Source organism: Elaeis guineensis, chromosome 7, assembly GCF_000442705.2.
Source record: "Elaeis guineensis isolate ETL-2024a chromosome 7, EG11, whole genome shotgun sequence".
Lineage (NCBI taxonomy): Eukaryota > Viridiplantae > Streptophyta > Magnoliopsida > Arecales > Arecaceae > Elaeis > Elaeis guineensis.
Window position 1 is genome coordinate 96,788,379 of NC_025999.2, and position 13,836 is coordinate 96,802,214.

Below are 13,836 nucleotides of genomic sequence, written 5' to 3' on the forward strand. Positions count from 1 at the left end.
CTAAAATAAAAGTATAAGGATTCTGCTTCTGATCACTCTTCCATTCATATCTTGTATCATCTTAATTCCTCAATATCTGTGAAAACAGTAAAATAAGAAGTAATGAGCTAGACAGCCAAGTAAGCAATGATCACTTCTCAACAGATTTCATCAGGCATTTAAGTAAATAATTATTTATAGAAAATAAGCATATATAGTTTATCAATTCGAAATCAATTTCAATTATGCAACATAATTCATGCCAAATTCATTTTTGTTTCGAAAATTCAAGTTTCTTTCGAGATTTCAATTTCTTTCATTCTTAATTTCTTTTCGTCAACCATGAGCTATGACCACATTTTTTCTGTGGCAGGATCATAATACCGCATATCTGCTTGCGGTAAGCTGCGAATCATCTGGCAGCAAAGTCCTTCGGAACCGCTGGTCTCTCTGGCGGTTTGTCGCTTGTCTCTCTGACGACGTGTCGCTGGTCTCGCTGGCGACATAAACCCTCAGGACAATCAATTGCCAACGTATATGCCCCCATTGGCAGGGTCCTTTACATAGTCAGATTGTCAATTCATAATGTTTCTTATATCATAATTCTTCATAAATCATGCTTTCATATTCTAATTTCGATAATAAAATATATAAACATGTAGTATCGAAATCAATCAATGTAATGCATCATGAAATCAATATGTTCAATCATGCTTCATCATAACATTTCAAATAAAATATTTTCATAACAAAATATCATTCATCCAATTCATGCATCGTTTCACAAATCATGTCAGAAAAATATATTATAATTTATCGATAAATCTAGAAAAAGTGAAACATTACTTACCTCGAACGCATTCCAATAAATCTATAAAATTCTATAAATTTTTTTCCAAAAATTCTGTTTGTAGATCATATCGCGATATCCCATGATCAAACATCCACAATCCTATACAGAATCAATTTCAATAATTAGAAAGAATACGAATACCATATTTCAACGGTTTAGATTGGGTCCGATCATCTAATTTCATCTAATCAAAATCTAATTAGGACCTAAACGATCTAAAGTTTGACTATCAGATCAAATCGGATTCGAAGTGATAGGACCGAGATTTCTTCATCGATTTCATAAAATTAAGTGGAGAGAAAAAATTAGAGGAGAGAGAATTCATGAGGTATAATTCAAATTGATCAGGTGACACAATCCAACATTACGATTGGTCCAATATCTCAATTGGTGAAATCAACATGATCAAATCAAATCATGGCTAGATCGGAATCATGGATGATCAAATCTAAAGATTCATGGTCTGATTAAGGTGGGTGCCAGTACGCTGTCTGACAATCATAGATCAGGGTTCTTCATTAAAATCAGATCAGACTTATTAAAAAAATTCTTCATTCACTAACCTTTTTTTTTAGAGAGAGAATCAATCAAGAGAGAATATTTTAGAGAGAGAAAATTATAGAGAGAGAAAATTTTAGAGAGAGAAAACTCATCTTAAATTCTTCAGACAATATGATTCAACAAATTCTGATCGATCAGATCAAATCATGCTAAAATTATCATGTGGATAATTCAATAAGATCATGAGAAATAAAATCTAAAAATACCTGATCTGATCAAAGTGGATGTTGGTGTATCGTCCGACGATCACAGATCAAAAATCCATTACGATAATCATTTAAATTCATCGTCATTCTTCTCAAAATTCTAAAAATCTTAGGAGAGAGAAATAATCTAGAGAGAGGATTCTAGAGAGAGAAAGTAGAGAGAGAAAGTTCAATTCTAGAGAGAGAAAATACTAGTTCAAGCTGAAGAGAGAGAGGAAAGAGAGAGAAACTCTCTTTCTCATATTTTATTATTTATATCATTATTTATTAATTAATTTAATGATTTTTTTCTTTTCTTTTCTCTATCTCTTTTTTTTTCTTTTTCTTCATGGAAGAGAGAGGAGAAAATCCTATTTATTATTATTATATTATTATCATTTTATTTTTTTTCTTTTTTTTTTTTCTTTTTTCTTTTCTTTTTCTTCTTTTTCTTTTCTTTTTCTTTTCTTTTCCTTCTTCTTCTTTTCTTTTTCTTTTTCTTTTCTTTCTTCTTCTTCTTCTTTTTCTTTTCTTCTTCCCGTGGACTTGTTTTGGGCTGAAACAGGGGACCTTGAGGTCCCCTCGTTGGGTGGCCGACCGGCGGCGCAGCCGGCGTAAGGCGGCCGTCGGCAGGAGGGGGTGACTCGTCGGTAAGAAGAGGGCCAAATCGGTGGTCGGCAGTGACCACCGGCGACGGCAAAATGGCAAAAAAAGAAAATTCTTCCGCAACAAAATCTGACGACTCCGGTCGCCGGCGAGCATGCACATCGGCATGGAAAGGAAGGGGGAGAAGAGAGGAAGAGGAGGAGGCTTACCTCTGTCGCCGGCGAAGCTTTTCCGACGAGAAATTGGAAGGCACAGCAACGGATCTCCGTGAGAAATTTTCGACGATTGCCGTCGTTTTGCCCCGAAATTTCTCGATGAGAGGAGAGAGGAGGGTTCTCCTCCTTAAATAGAGCCGGAGGAAACTTGTTTCCGACTCCGATTAGGAGCCGGTGAACGGAGGAAGAAGACTCCCTTCGGGAGTTCTTCTCCTCTGTTTTCCTTCTTCTTTTTTTGTTTTGGGCTTTGGATTCGTTGCTTGGGCCGGGCCTCACATTCTTCCCCTCTAAAAGAAATTTCGTCCTCGAAATTTTTCTTGCCTGAGTCTTCATAGTTTCTTACTTGAATCTCATCCACAAATATTTCAATATTCTAATTCTTGATATAAATTCATTCTTAAATCATTCCATAAGGAAAAAGTAAATACATCAAATATTGATCTGAACGGAACCATCCATTTTCTTATTTATCAAGATCACCATCTCAAAGATTTTCAATGTTTCAAGATTTCGAAATTATGATCTTATTTTCTGTAAAAATTAATATTCAATATCTCATGACTCAAATTAAAATCAAATCTATCTCTTGTGAATAGAAAAAGATCAATGTCTCTATTCTTGCATAAGAACTTCATTCATCATCATTCATTTATTTATTTATTTATTTTAAAATATAAACCACTCTTAATTTCAACCCATCATAAGATAGGAAAACATACTTCTATGAATCATATGATGACATCTCAATCAATCAAAATTTAAAAATATTTTCTCTTATTCGTACTTTCAAAGGTTGAAGATTTATCATTTCAATCTCATTCTCGAACTTTTGATATTTTATTTCTTGATGCAACTTCATCATTAAGTCATTTCATAAAGATCAATATCACCATTGTTGATTGAATCAATATCACTATTTCTAGTCATCGAAATTTTCTTACTCAAATCCTCAAACTCTTAAATATTCTAATTCTTGAAGCAAATTTTATCATTAAGTTATTCCATAATAAAAATCAATAACTCAAAAATTGATCTAAATCAAAACTATATTTTTCTTATAATCAAAATCAATGTCTCTATTTTAAGTAAGTATATCAATTTTCTTTATCTAAACATTAACAACTCTTAATTAATCGATTCATTATCAAATTATGAATAACTCCAATCTATCTTTTGTAGAACAATCGTCAATATCAATAGATAATCTCAATCTTTTTCATTCAGTCTGAGAAATAATAATGATCAAAAGAGTTCTAACTTCAAATTTCATTATATCCTGGAGATAAATATTTGAGTATAATAATCTAAGATCGAAATCATCATTCGATAAACAATCTTAAATTCTTTCTAATAAATAAAAAATTATAAAATTTAATTCTAGGATAGAAAAAATTTATCTCTAATTATTCTAAATCTAAAATCAAAAATCAAAGGTCCACTCATCCTAGAATTAGGATGCTAATTATTTTTGTAGCATAGTAGGTGGAAGCACTACTTTTAAAAATCACATTAGGATATCTAAGATAATTCAAAATTTTAAAATATTATTTTTTCTAATGTCAATAAATTTTCTTGTATCAAATCATATCATCTATCATAATTCTTTGACTCAAAGAATAACATTCCTGACTTACTTAAAGTAATCCAGATTATCATGCTTCCGCTGCGCACTCTGATCTAACAATCAAAATTTCTTAGGTTCACCAAAAAAATTTGATCAAATTATTTCTTTACCTTATCAATAGAAAAGATCTAAAATTTCAATTGAAGTCAAAGATTAACTTTCGATTCTCATTCATACTTTTACTGGTGTACCAAAAATCTTGATTAACCCTTGAGTCCAATATCATATTTAAAACCATCATATAGATTTACTATAATCAATATGAATCAAATTTTAATTCTCATATCAATTCAATTCGATAATTTTCAAACCAAAAATCTTTATAAGTCAAATTAATGGAGAAAAAAGAATCCTTCGATGCTCCATCAAATTTGGACATAATCAGAATATATATGAATTTTAAATTATTATTATTATTTTTTTTTTCTAAAATTTTTATCATCAGAATCTTCAATATCTATCAAATATCCTTTCATAACAATCATACAAGCTTCAAAAATCAAATCTCCATTTAATAGTAGATTCAATTAAGGACCTCATTAACAAAAATAAAGGAACTCTATATCAATTTCTAAATCTAAAATTTCTAAATTATAAAATTCACATGGATCCCTTAGTCTGAAATAAATATAAATCAAATCTTTTATCTTAATCTGAAGATATCAATTTTTCATTAACAACCTCAACAATAATATCAGAAAATCTCTTGATCAACTTAGATACGAAATCTTTAAATTAAAATTTCATACACATCATGTAGTCTCCAAGAGACATAATAAGATCCATTATTTAGATCTAAGGATGATGATTAAAGCTTCCAGTATGATGAATATCCTACAATCTCAAAATCAATTTCATCAATAAGAAATAGACTTCTTTGCAATATCTCCAAATATGCATTCATCCTAATATGCCACTTTATATATAATCCACATACCAAATTTAATTTCGATAAATATTTCAATCAAGCATCATAAAAAAAACTTTCTTAGCCCATTCTGGAATAACATTTTATTATCAAATCTTTATCTTGCCAATAATAGTCAACTTCTCAACTAGAAGTAATATCATAGTATTATTTTCACATCGAATTTGAACTTACGATTCACTTGAATAACCAATGATCAAATTAATAACCACAATGCATAATAAAATTTTACGTCAATCTTTTTGTGATTACTTTCGATCAAGATCTAACTAATCATATCATGATCAATAGATCATCCATCATATTTCAAACTTCATATGTTATAATCTCTTGCGATCCTTTTATACATAATCTCAATGTTTAATCAAAATTTATAAATACTTCTCCCACTACAATTATCAAAGATCTACACTATAATGTCCCTAGTGTCTATCCACTTACACCAATTCTATATCTGATTTTATGTTTCATAATTCATCCACTTATGCTCTGATACCATATTAATTGTCACACCCCCGATCTGAGATTTCGAATCGAGGGTCATGGCAACCGCCGCATACTCATAAAAAACTCTTCCCATAAGCATGCAAGGCATCTTATCATACTATTCTAAAACAACAGCGAAATAATTAGTCAATAATTTAAATCTAAAATATAACGATCTAAATTATTGACTAATTATTCCACTGTTATTTTAGGATAGTATGATAAGATGCCTTGCATGCTTATGGAAAGAGTTTTTTATGAGTATGCGGCGGTTGCCATGACCCTCGATTCAAAATCTCGGAGCAGGGGCGTGACAATTAATATGGTATCAGAGCATAAGTGGATGAATTATGAAACATAAAATCAGATATAGAATTGGTGTAAGTGGATAGACACTAGGGACATTATAGTGTAGATCTTTGATAATTGTAGTGGGAGAAGTATTTATAAATTTTGATTAAATATTGAGATTATGTATAAAAGGATCGCAAGAGATTATAACATATGAAGTTTGAAATATGATGGATGATCTATTGATCATGATATGATTAGTTAGATCTTGATCGAAAGTAATCACAAAAAGATTGACATAAAATTTTATTATGCATTGTGGTTATTAATTTGATCATTGATTATTCAAGTGAATCATAAGTTCAAATTCGATGTGAAAATAATACTATGATATTACTTCTAGTTGAGAAGTTGACTATTATTGGCAAGATAAAGATTTGATAATAAAATGTTATTCCAGAATGGGCTAAGAAAGTTTTTTTTATGATGCTTGATTGGAATATTTATCGAAATTGAATTTGGTATGTGGATTATATATAAAGTGGCATATTAGGATGAATGCATATTTGGAGATATTGCAAAGAAGTCTATTTCTTATTGATGAAATTGATTTTGAGATTGTAGGATATTCATCATACTGGAAGCTTTAATCATCATCCTTAGATCTAAATAATGGATCTTATTATGTCTCTTGGAGACTACATGATGTGTATGAAATTTTAATTTAAAGATTTCGTATCTAAGTTGATCAAGAGATTTTTTGATATTATTGTTGAGGTTGTTAATGAAAAATTGATATCTTCAGATTAAGATAAAAGATCTGATTTATATTTATTTCAGACTAAGGGATCCATGTGAATTTTATAATTTAAAAATTTTAGATTTAGGAATTGATATAGAGTTCCTTTGTTTTTGTTAATGAGGTCCTTAATTGAATCTACTATTAAATGGAGATTTAATTTTTGAAGCTTGTATGATTGTTATGAAAGGATATTTGATAGATATTGAAGATTCTGATGATAAAAATTTTAGAAAAAAAAATAATAATAATGATTTGAAATTCATATATATTCTGATTATGTCCAAATTTGATAGAGCATCGAAGGATTTTTTTTTTTTTGTTTTGGGCTTTGGATTCGTTGCTTGGGCCGGGCCTCACATCCACAATCCATCACATGCCACCCCCTCTTCCATCTCCAAACCTCCAAACAACTAACCTAAAGATCTCTTCTTCTCCACAAAAATTTCTTCCTCCAACTTCTGAGTTCTTCTCCAAGCCTATGGAAAAAAGTCTACAGAGTTCTAGGATGAAGATTGCAGCGAAAAGCTTCTCAATGACCGGTTAGTCATCACGTTCTAGGAGATCTCTATAATTTTGTTTCGACGGTGCTTTTTATTGTGAAATCTTATGTATTCCTCTTTTAATATGCAATGAAGATTGATTTTACTTGCGTATATTTTTATGTCTTTATTTTCTGTGCGTAAGTCTTTAATCTAGAAGAGTCTATTATCCTTGAGATGAGCTGTGATCTACGGATACAATTCGTGTTCTTGGGATAAATTATCTTTAGATAAAGATCTCTCTTTTGTATCTAAATAATTTAAACTTGCCTATAGCATTAAAGGATGAACCGTGATCCAATGGATACGGGCTATGCTCTCTAAGATAGACTATATCTTTATTATTTAGATACCTAAGTAAAGGCATGTTAAAGAAGATACCAGCTGTGTAACAAGAAAGTAACTGAGATCTTGAGAATTTCCTTCTATACTTGCATCCAACTTTTAATTAATTCTCTTTATTTACTTACTTTCTTATCGATCTAAGTAGTCTTTTAATCATCCTTTATTTTGCTATTTGATCTAAAATTAAATCTCTCAAATATAATTAACATGATCTTTATGGATATGATTTCGACTCATTTTAATTATATTAGTGAGTAGAGTTTATTTTTGATCGCTCATGACAGTGACCAGTAATGATCTTTACAACACAGGAAATTCAAATAGGAGGAATAAAGGGGAAATGAAAGAGATCTCTACCTAAAAACTCCAACAGTCCAGGATCTACATCTCCTCCGCATTCCAAGATAATGATCAGCCACGTAAATGCAACGCCAATAGAGGTTAATAATAAGGCATGGAAACCTGTGCCGGCCAGTGCACAAAGTTCAAAATCTGCCATTGAAGATGGTGTGATCGTTAATCAAGAAACTAATAAGAATCATTATGCCATATGTGTGAAGCTTCAAAAAGTGGTTGCTACAAAAAATTCTGAAACTACTCTAGTTAAGGTTTCAGTGAAGCAAGGTGAGTTGGTGGGTAATCTTGTGGGTTCGGAAGTTATGTCGGATACACAATCTCATTTGCCTTTGACTTCCAAATAAAACTATTAGTCCAAATTGTCGAGGTATTGCAAAGCCCTCGTTTACTAACTATATTAAGAACTTAATGCATCAGCATAACGTTGAACTTATGTATTTTTTAGAAACTAAGATAAATGAAAGTGCTCTAAACTGCATCCATAAATATTTTGGGCCCTTATGGGATGTTTATATGGTAGCTGCCATTGATCTTTCGGGTGGCATTGTTATTGTTTGGAAGAAATTTTTAGGATAAATTTATTTTGTTTATGTTAATACCCAAGTGGTTTTTGGGGTCATTCTATTAATAGTGCTCTAACTTGGATTTTGGGAGTTGTTTATGCTAGCACCTCTGTCATCCAACGGTGTTTTGTTTGGTCACAGATGCAAGATGTCTTAAGTTTTGGTTTTCCTTTACTTTTAATTGGGGATTTTAATTATATTTTAACTGCTCAAGATAAAAAAAAGAGGTACATTTTTAATATAAATCGTGATGTTCATGAATTTCGATTCTTTAGAACTCTGATCTGATTGATCTTGGATTTTAAGGATGTGGCTTTACTTGATGTAATAATCGTTTGGGAGTAGCTCAAGTCTTGGAATGTCTTGATAGAGCTCCAGTGTCTGATGCTTGGTTGTCGATATTTTCAGATTTTTCTGTTACGCATCTCATTAGATTCGCATCCGATCACTATCTATTTCTTATTCATATAAATTATACTATCTCTACTGATCCTCGATCTTTGATATTTGAGAAAATATGGATGATTTATTTTAATTTTTTAAATATAGTCCAAGGGGCATGAACTGGCTCCTCTAGTCTCCCTCTTCCGAATCGTGTGTCGTGTCTTGTTTACTTTCTAAGATTCGCCGGACTTTACGTCAATGGAAATATCGAATTGGAAATCTTCATGGCATTAAGCGTACCTTGTATAGCCAGATTTATGACTTGCAGGTACAAAAAGCTCAACAGGGTGGACTATCCATCTCTTAACAATCCCAAGTGTTGGCACTCCTGCGTGATTACCATGCTACTCTTCATGGAATTAAAGTTATGCGGCGACAAAAGTCTCGTGCCCTATGGTTAAATGAGGGGGATTCTAACACGAAGTTCCTTCATCATTCAACCATGTTGCATCGGCGGTGGAACTGGATTTATAATATTACTTCTGAAAAAGGTAATATTGTTACTGATCCTACAGCTATTACTGATACTCTGATTGCCCATTTTCAGCAAAGATGGATGGACGTGGATGAAGCTTTGCAGCTGGACTATCCATTAACGGTAAACTCGTTATCTAATGAAAATTGTGACTTGTTAACGCAACCTATTACCGAAGGTGAGAAGGGTTTATCTAAACATTCTTTGTTATGTGATGCAGGATAAAGATTTACAGTTTTCTAATCATTATGTTAGTTGAAAACCAATGGAGGGTTATTGGATTATCTGGCTCACATCTGTTCATGTCTCCTGCTTTTGGTATAGAGTATTTCCTGGGAATCTGGAATTTGTTTTGCTTGTGTTCAAGTTGTGCGCATGGGGCGTCAGAGAAATTCAATATTCTTATTCATGCAGTTACTGGTTTATCAACACGGATTATGATTTCTTCAATAACAATTTGTGTGCTCATCATGCTTTTATGCTTAAGCAGTGCTTCATAACAATATATCACGATCAGCATAGGCTCTATATCACTACATGTGCCTGTCTCCCTACTTATGGATGTTGTAGATGTATTCATCATATACAGATTTTTGTCATTGACTGGTTACAAAATAGTATCTGTTGGTCAGCAGTCTATGCAAATGAAAAAAGAGAGGAAAAAAAGAAAAGAAAGAAGAAAAGAATGATGAAAAATATAAAGCAAAAAAGGAAAAAAAAGAACAAAGGAAAAAAAAAAAAAAAAGAGGGAAAAAAAAAAAAGCAAAGTCAAAAACAGAATGTTTACTCCTAACCTTCAATGTCCCTTTTTGCAGGTTTTAATATTAAGCGCTCATATAGCTCTTGCTATGGCTGGGTTTTTTGATAGTATTAACCATATACAAGCTCTTCCCATCGGGCTATGCAGGACGTGGAATGTTAAATATACTTTTCTTATATGGCAGATAGTTATCAGTCATATATTCTGTTGTGCGCACGTGTCAAGCAGGTCGTCGGAGACCACACACTCCGCCCCACGAAGTATTGCCCGCTCTGGCTGGGTCCGGACCGGGAGCATGCCCAGTGGTCCCCACCGGGGGTTGTCCCGCCCGGCGTCACGCAGACGGCCTCACGGTTTTGTCCCTTGCATTGGGGTCAACGCCCCGCAAAAGGCGCCTCGTGAGGGAAGGTGTGCTCGTATCCCTCTTAAGCACATGCACACACCAGAGTTGCCCGATGTGGGACTATTAAGGGAGGTCCCCCACAGCCTGCCCACAACAGATGCCCCCCACTCTGGAGGGTGCAGGTGTTGGTGACAGGGGGTGGGTGCCCCCTACCTGGCGCGCCACTGTTGTGCGCACGTGTCAAGCAGGTCGTCGGAGACCGCACGCTCCGCCCCACGAAGTATTGCCCGCTCTGGCTGGATCCGGACCGGGAGCATGCCCAGTGGTCCCCACCGGGGGTTGTCCGCCGGCGTCACGCAGACGCCTCACGGTTTGTCCCTGCATTGGGTCATGCCCGCAAAAGGCACCTCGTGAGGAAGGTGTGCTCGTATCCTCTTAAGCACATGCACACCAGAGTTGCCCGATGTGGACTATTAAAGGAGGTTCCCCACAGCCTGCCACAACATGTTCCAATGGCACTCTCATGTGCATGGCTTCTTTTTGCTGGGCTCTCAACACATTACCTGGTTTTGTTTAGCTGTTGAAAGCATCTTAGCACTTTGGTTCTATAATTCTATGCTTAAACTTGAGGTTGTTCACTTCAGTATGTTTGAAGGGATAAATGTCAATGCTGGGCTTTACTTTCAATTAACGAATACTTCATGTCTTGTTACTCAAATATGGATTGCATATAGTTGCAAAATCAATGCTAACAGGGAGCTACATCAGATTTCATGTTGTATGTATGTTCATTCATTTGGGTGGACAGATAGAAAGTGCTTATGTTATCTTGAATTCTATGCTGCCTGAAACTTTGATTGGCCTATATATTGATATATGGCTCCTTAAAGATGCGGGCTTATCTCCTTGCGATACTCTTCTAAGTCTATCTTGCTTGCAGAAGGTCTACTTTTATTTCCTAAACGGCAGACCTTCAAAACAATTTTTGGTGGAGTTCGTCAATCAGCATCTGTTTGTTGATATCCTGAATCAGGCCGGCTGGAATGAATATGTTCATTCTATACTACTTCCTTTATATTCGTGTGCAGGCTTCTACTTAAATACTTTACTGTTGCTATCTTACGTGATGTTCTCACTTCTGTTCATACTCTTTCAATTTATATTCAGATGTATCCTCGTAATATTTCTTTACTGTTGGCCTGCTTTCGGGATCACTGTACACGGGCCATTTTGGTACTCTTTCCTATATATTTTGCATGGTAATCAACGATATTACACTCTTACTACCAAAAAAACTAGGTTCACCACGTCATTTTTGGATCTGGATCAACCAATAATTTTTCGTCTAAAACCCTGTTCAAAGCTTCGCAGGATCCCGTTAGCTGTCAGCCGCTAAAAAGAATAGTCAGTGACCAGCAACCCCAAAGCCCCGAAATCTTGCCGCAGATTTCGTTGACCAATCTGCGCGAGAGGTTGACCCCTCCACCCAATCTGACACCTTGCACGTGCCGCCGCGCCGGCCTCCACCAAGCCCTAGGCCTCAAAGCCTTTTTCACCATCCCACCTTGGAGGTAAATTAAAGCTCGTACTATAGGATTTCTTATGCTTTCCAGTTCTAAGAAAAGCCAGCCCATTTCCGTTCCCTTTTGGTGTCGACCCGTCCCCCCCCCCCTCCATCCTCCACGTTGTGCCCATTTTCCCTCTCCGTGCATCTCTTGGCAGAACCGTGGAAAGAAGGCCTAAAAGGCCTGACCGAACAAAGTTCTCAATGATGAATTAGAATGGGCCCCTTCCCCTCCTCTTCCCTTTCCCCTGGGATCTTATTATACTATTGCAAGATGGCCTCCCTTCTACTCTCCTCCCCTCTGCACCCCTCCATCATCAAAACTTCTCACAATCATACCTCCTCTGACCCCATTTCCTCTCACATTCCCCCGCTGCCTGCCTTCCAAGAGCTTCTCGACGTCGCGGACTCGGAGAGGTTCGTGTCGAGAGGGGAGCGGTTAGAGAGCGTCAGCATTTGCGGGCTTCTCACCGATAGGTGGTTGCAACGCATCGGCACGTGAGTTGGATGGTTTGATGGAGCCAGGGCGAGGTTGGTGCATAGCATTGCTTGTCTTCTCCCTCTTTCCTCTCTCTTTTGCGCAAAGCTCGAACACATCGATCGAATTTTTGAATTCTACCATCCGAGACTATGCATCCAAACAGCTTCTTCGCCGTCGAACAGGTGTGGTATACGAGGTGTCTCTGCCTCGTGATCTCTCGGGTATCAGAGCTTGGGTCTTGAGGCTCCGAAGCGGCACTCTGTGGACCAGGGGAGCAAATTACAGCTCGATCTACATCCCACCGAGGGCGATCCCGGTTCCTCCCGTGAGGAGGCTGGTCGTTGTCTACCATGATCTGGGCAACAGATCCTTCTCCTATTACAATGTCCCTGGTTACTCCCTCGTCGCTCCCATCGTCGGCTGCTTAGCTTATGATGCATCCAATGTGACTTCTGGCAGCATGAGGGAGCTCGAGCTCGCATTGCTTGGAGATGGGATTTCGGTTACCTTCCCGGAAGTTAAGTTGCCGAAAGGAATCGATTCCCCAGTAAAATGTGCCAGGTTTGGACGAGATGGATCGGTGCATCTGAAGGACATGGTTTCGAAGAATGTTTGTTCAGCGGCGAGCACAGGTCACTTCACGATCGTCGTCCCTTCGGTGGTGCCAGGCTCAACTCCTGCAGTGGAACAGAAAACAGAGGGTGGATGGGAAGTTTGGGTGGTAGGATGTGCTGGCGGTGTAGTTGGATTGGTCCTGGTGGGTTTGGTTGGGCTGGGAATCTTTAGGTTGGGAAGGAATAAGAAAATGGAGGACATGGAAAGCCAGGCCGAGGATGGTGAGGCTTTGGGCATTATCTGGGTTGGGAGGAGTAAGATGCCTTCTGCAACAATGATGAGAACTCAACCAGTCATTGAGGATGGAAGTGCACCTTGAGATCAGGACTGCCTCATTGTTCTTGGATTTCTAGAGATCTATGAGGTATCCACTCTTGGTCTTGGCTTGCAGAGATGAGTCATATGTGGACAATTGAGAAGGGGAATTGCTACTCGGAAGGAATATCCGGCTATGAAGAAAACCATCTTGTAAACTATGGCTCCATTCTTTTGCCAAAAAAAGAGGGAGGAAAAAAAAAAAAGACTATGGCTCCAATTTTTCTTTTTTTCTTTTTTTTTTTGTAACTAAAAATCTTCTTTCTCATTGCTACTGTTGATTCAAAATGATTGCAGTCGGGTGTTTCTTGTCTCTATTTGTGATTTACTTATTATCATTTTTTATAGATGAGAAAAATCTATGTTTCTCGATGACGCACATCTTGTTGAGCCTCACCCAAGATAATTCATTTCAAGTTAGCAATCACCTTAAATCTCCGGCATCATCATTCTTCAATACTATTTCACTTTCCTCACATCCCGGTGCCCATATATGATTGAGAGA

The 13,836-nt window shown here is 36.1% G+C and overlaps 1 protein-coding gene across 1 annotated transcript; it reads left to right on the top strand.

Annotated features, from left to right (window-relative positions):
• Positions 1 to 12,285: 12,285 nt before the first annotated feature.
• Positions 12,286 to 13,478, top strand: LOC105048237 (uncharacterized). Its single transcript, XM_010927487.4, has one exon. It carries the CDS (start codon positions 12,436 to 12,438, stop codon positions 13,333 to 13,335), a length of 900 nt encoding a protein of 299 aa, XP_010925789.2. The 5' UTR covers positions 12,286 to 12,435; the 3' UTR covers positions 13,336 to 13,478.
• The last annotated feature ends 358 nt before the right edge of the window (positions 13,479 to 13,836 follow it).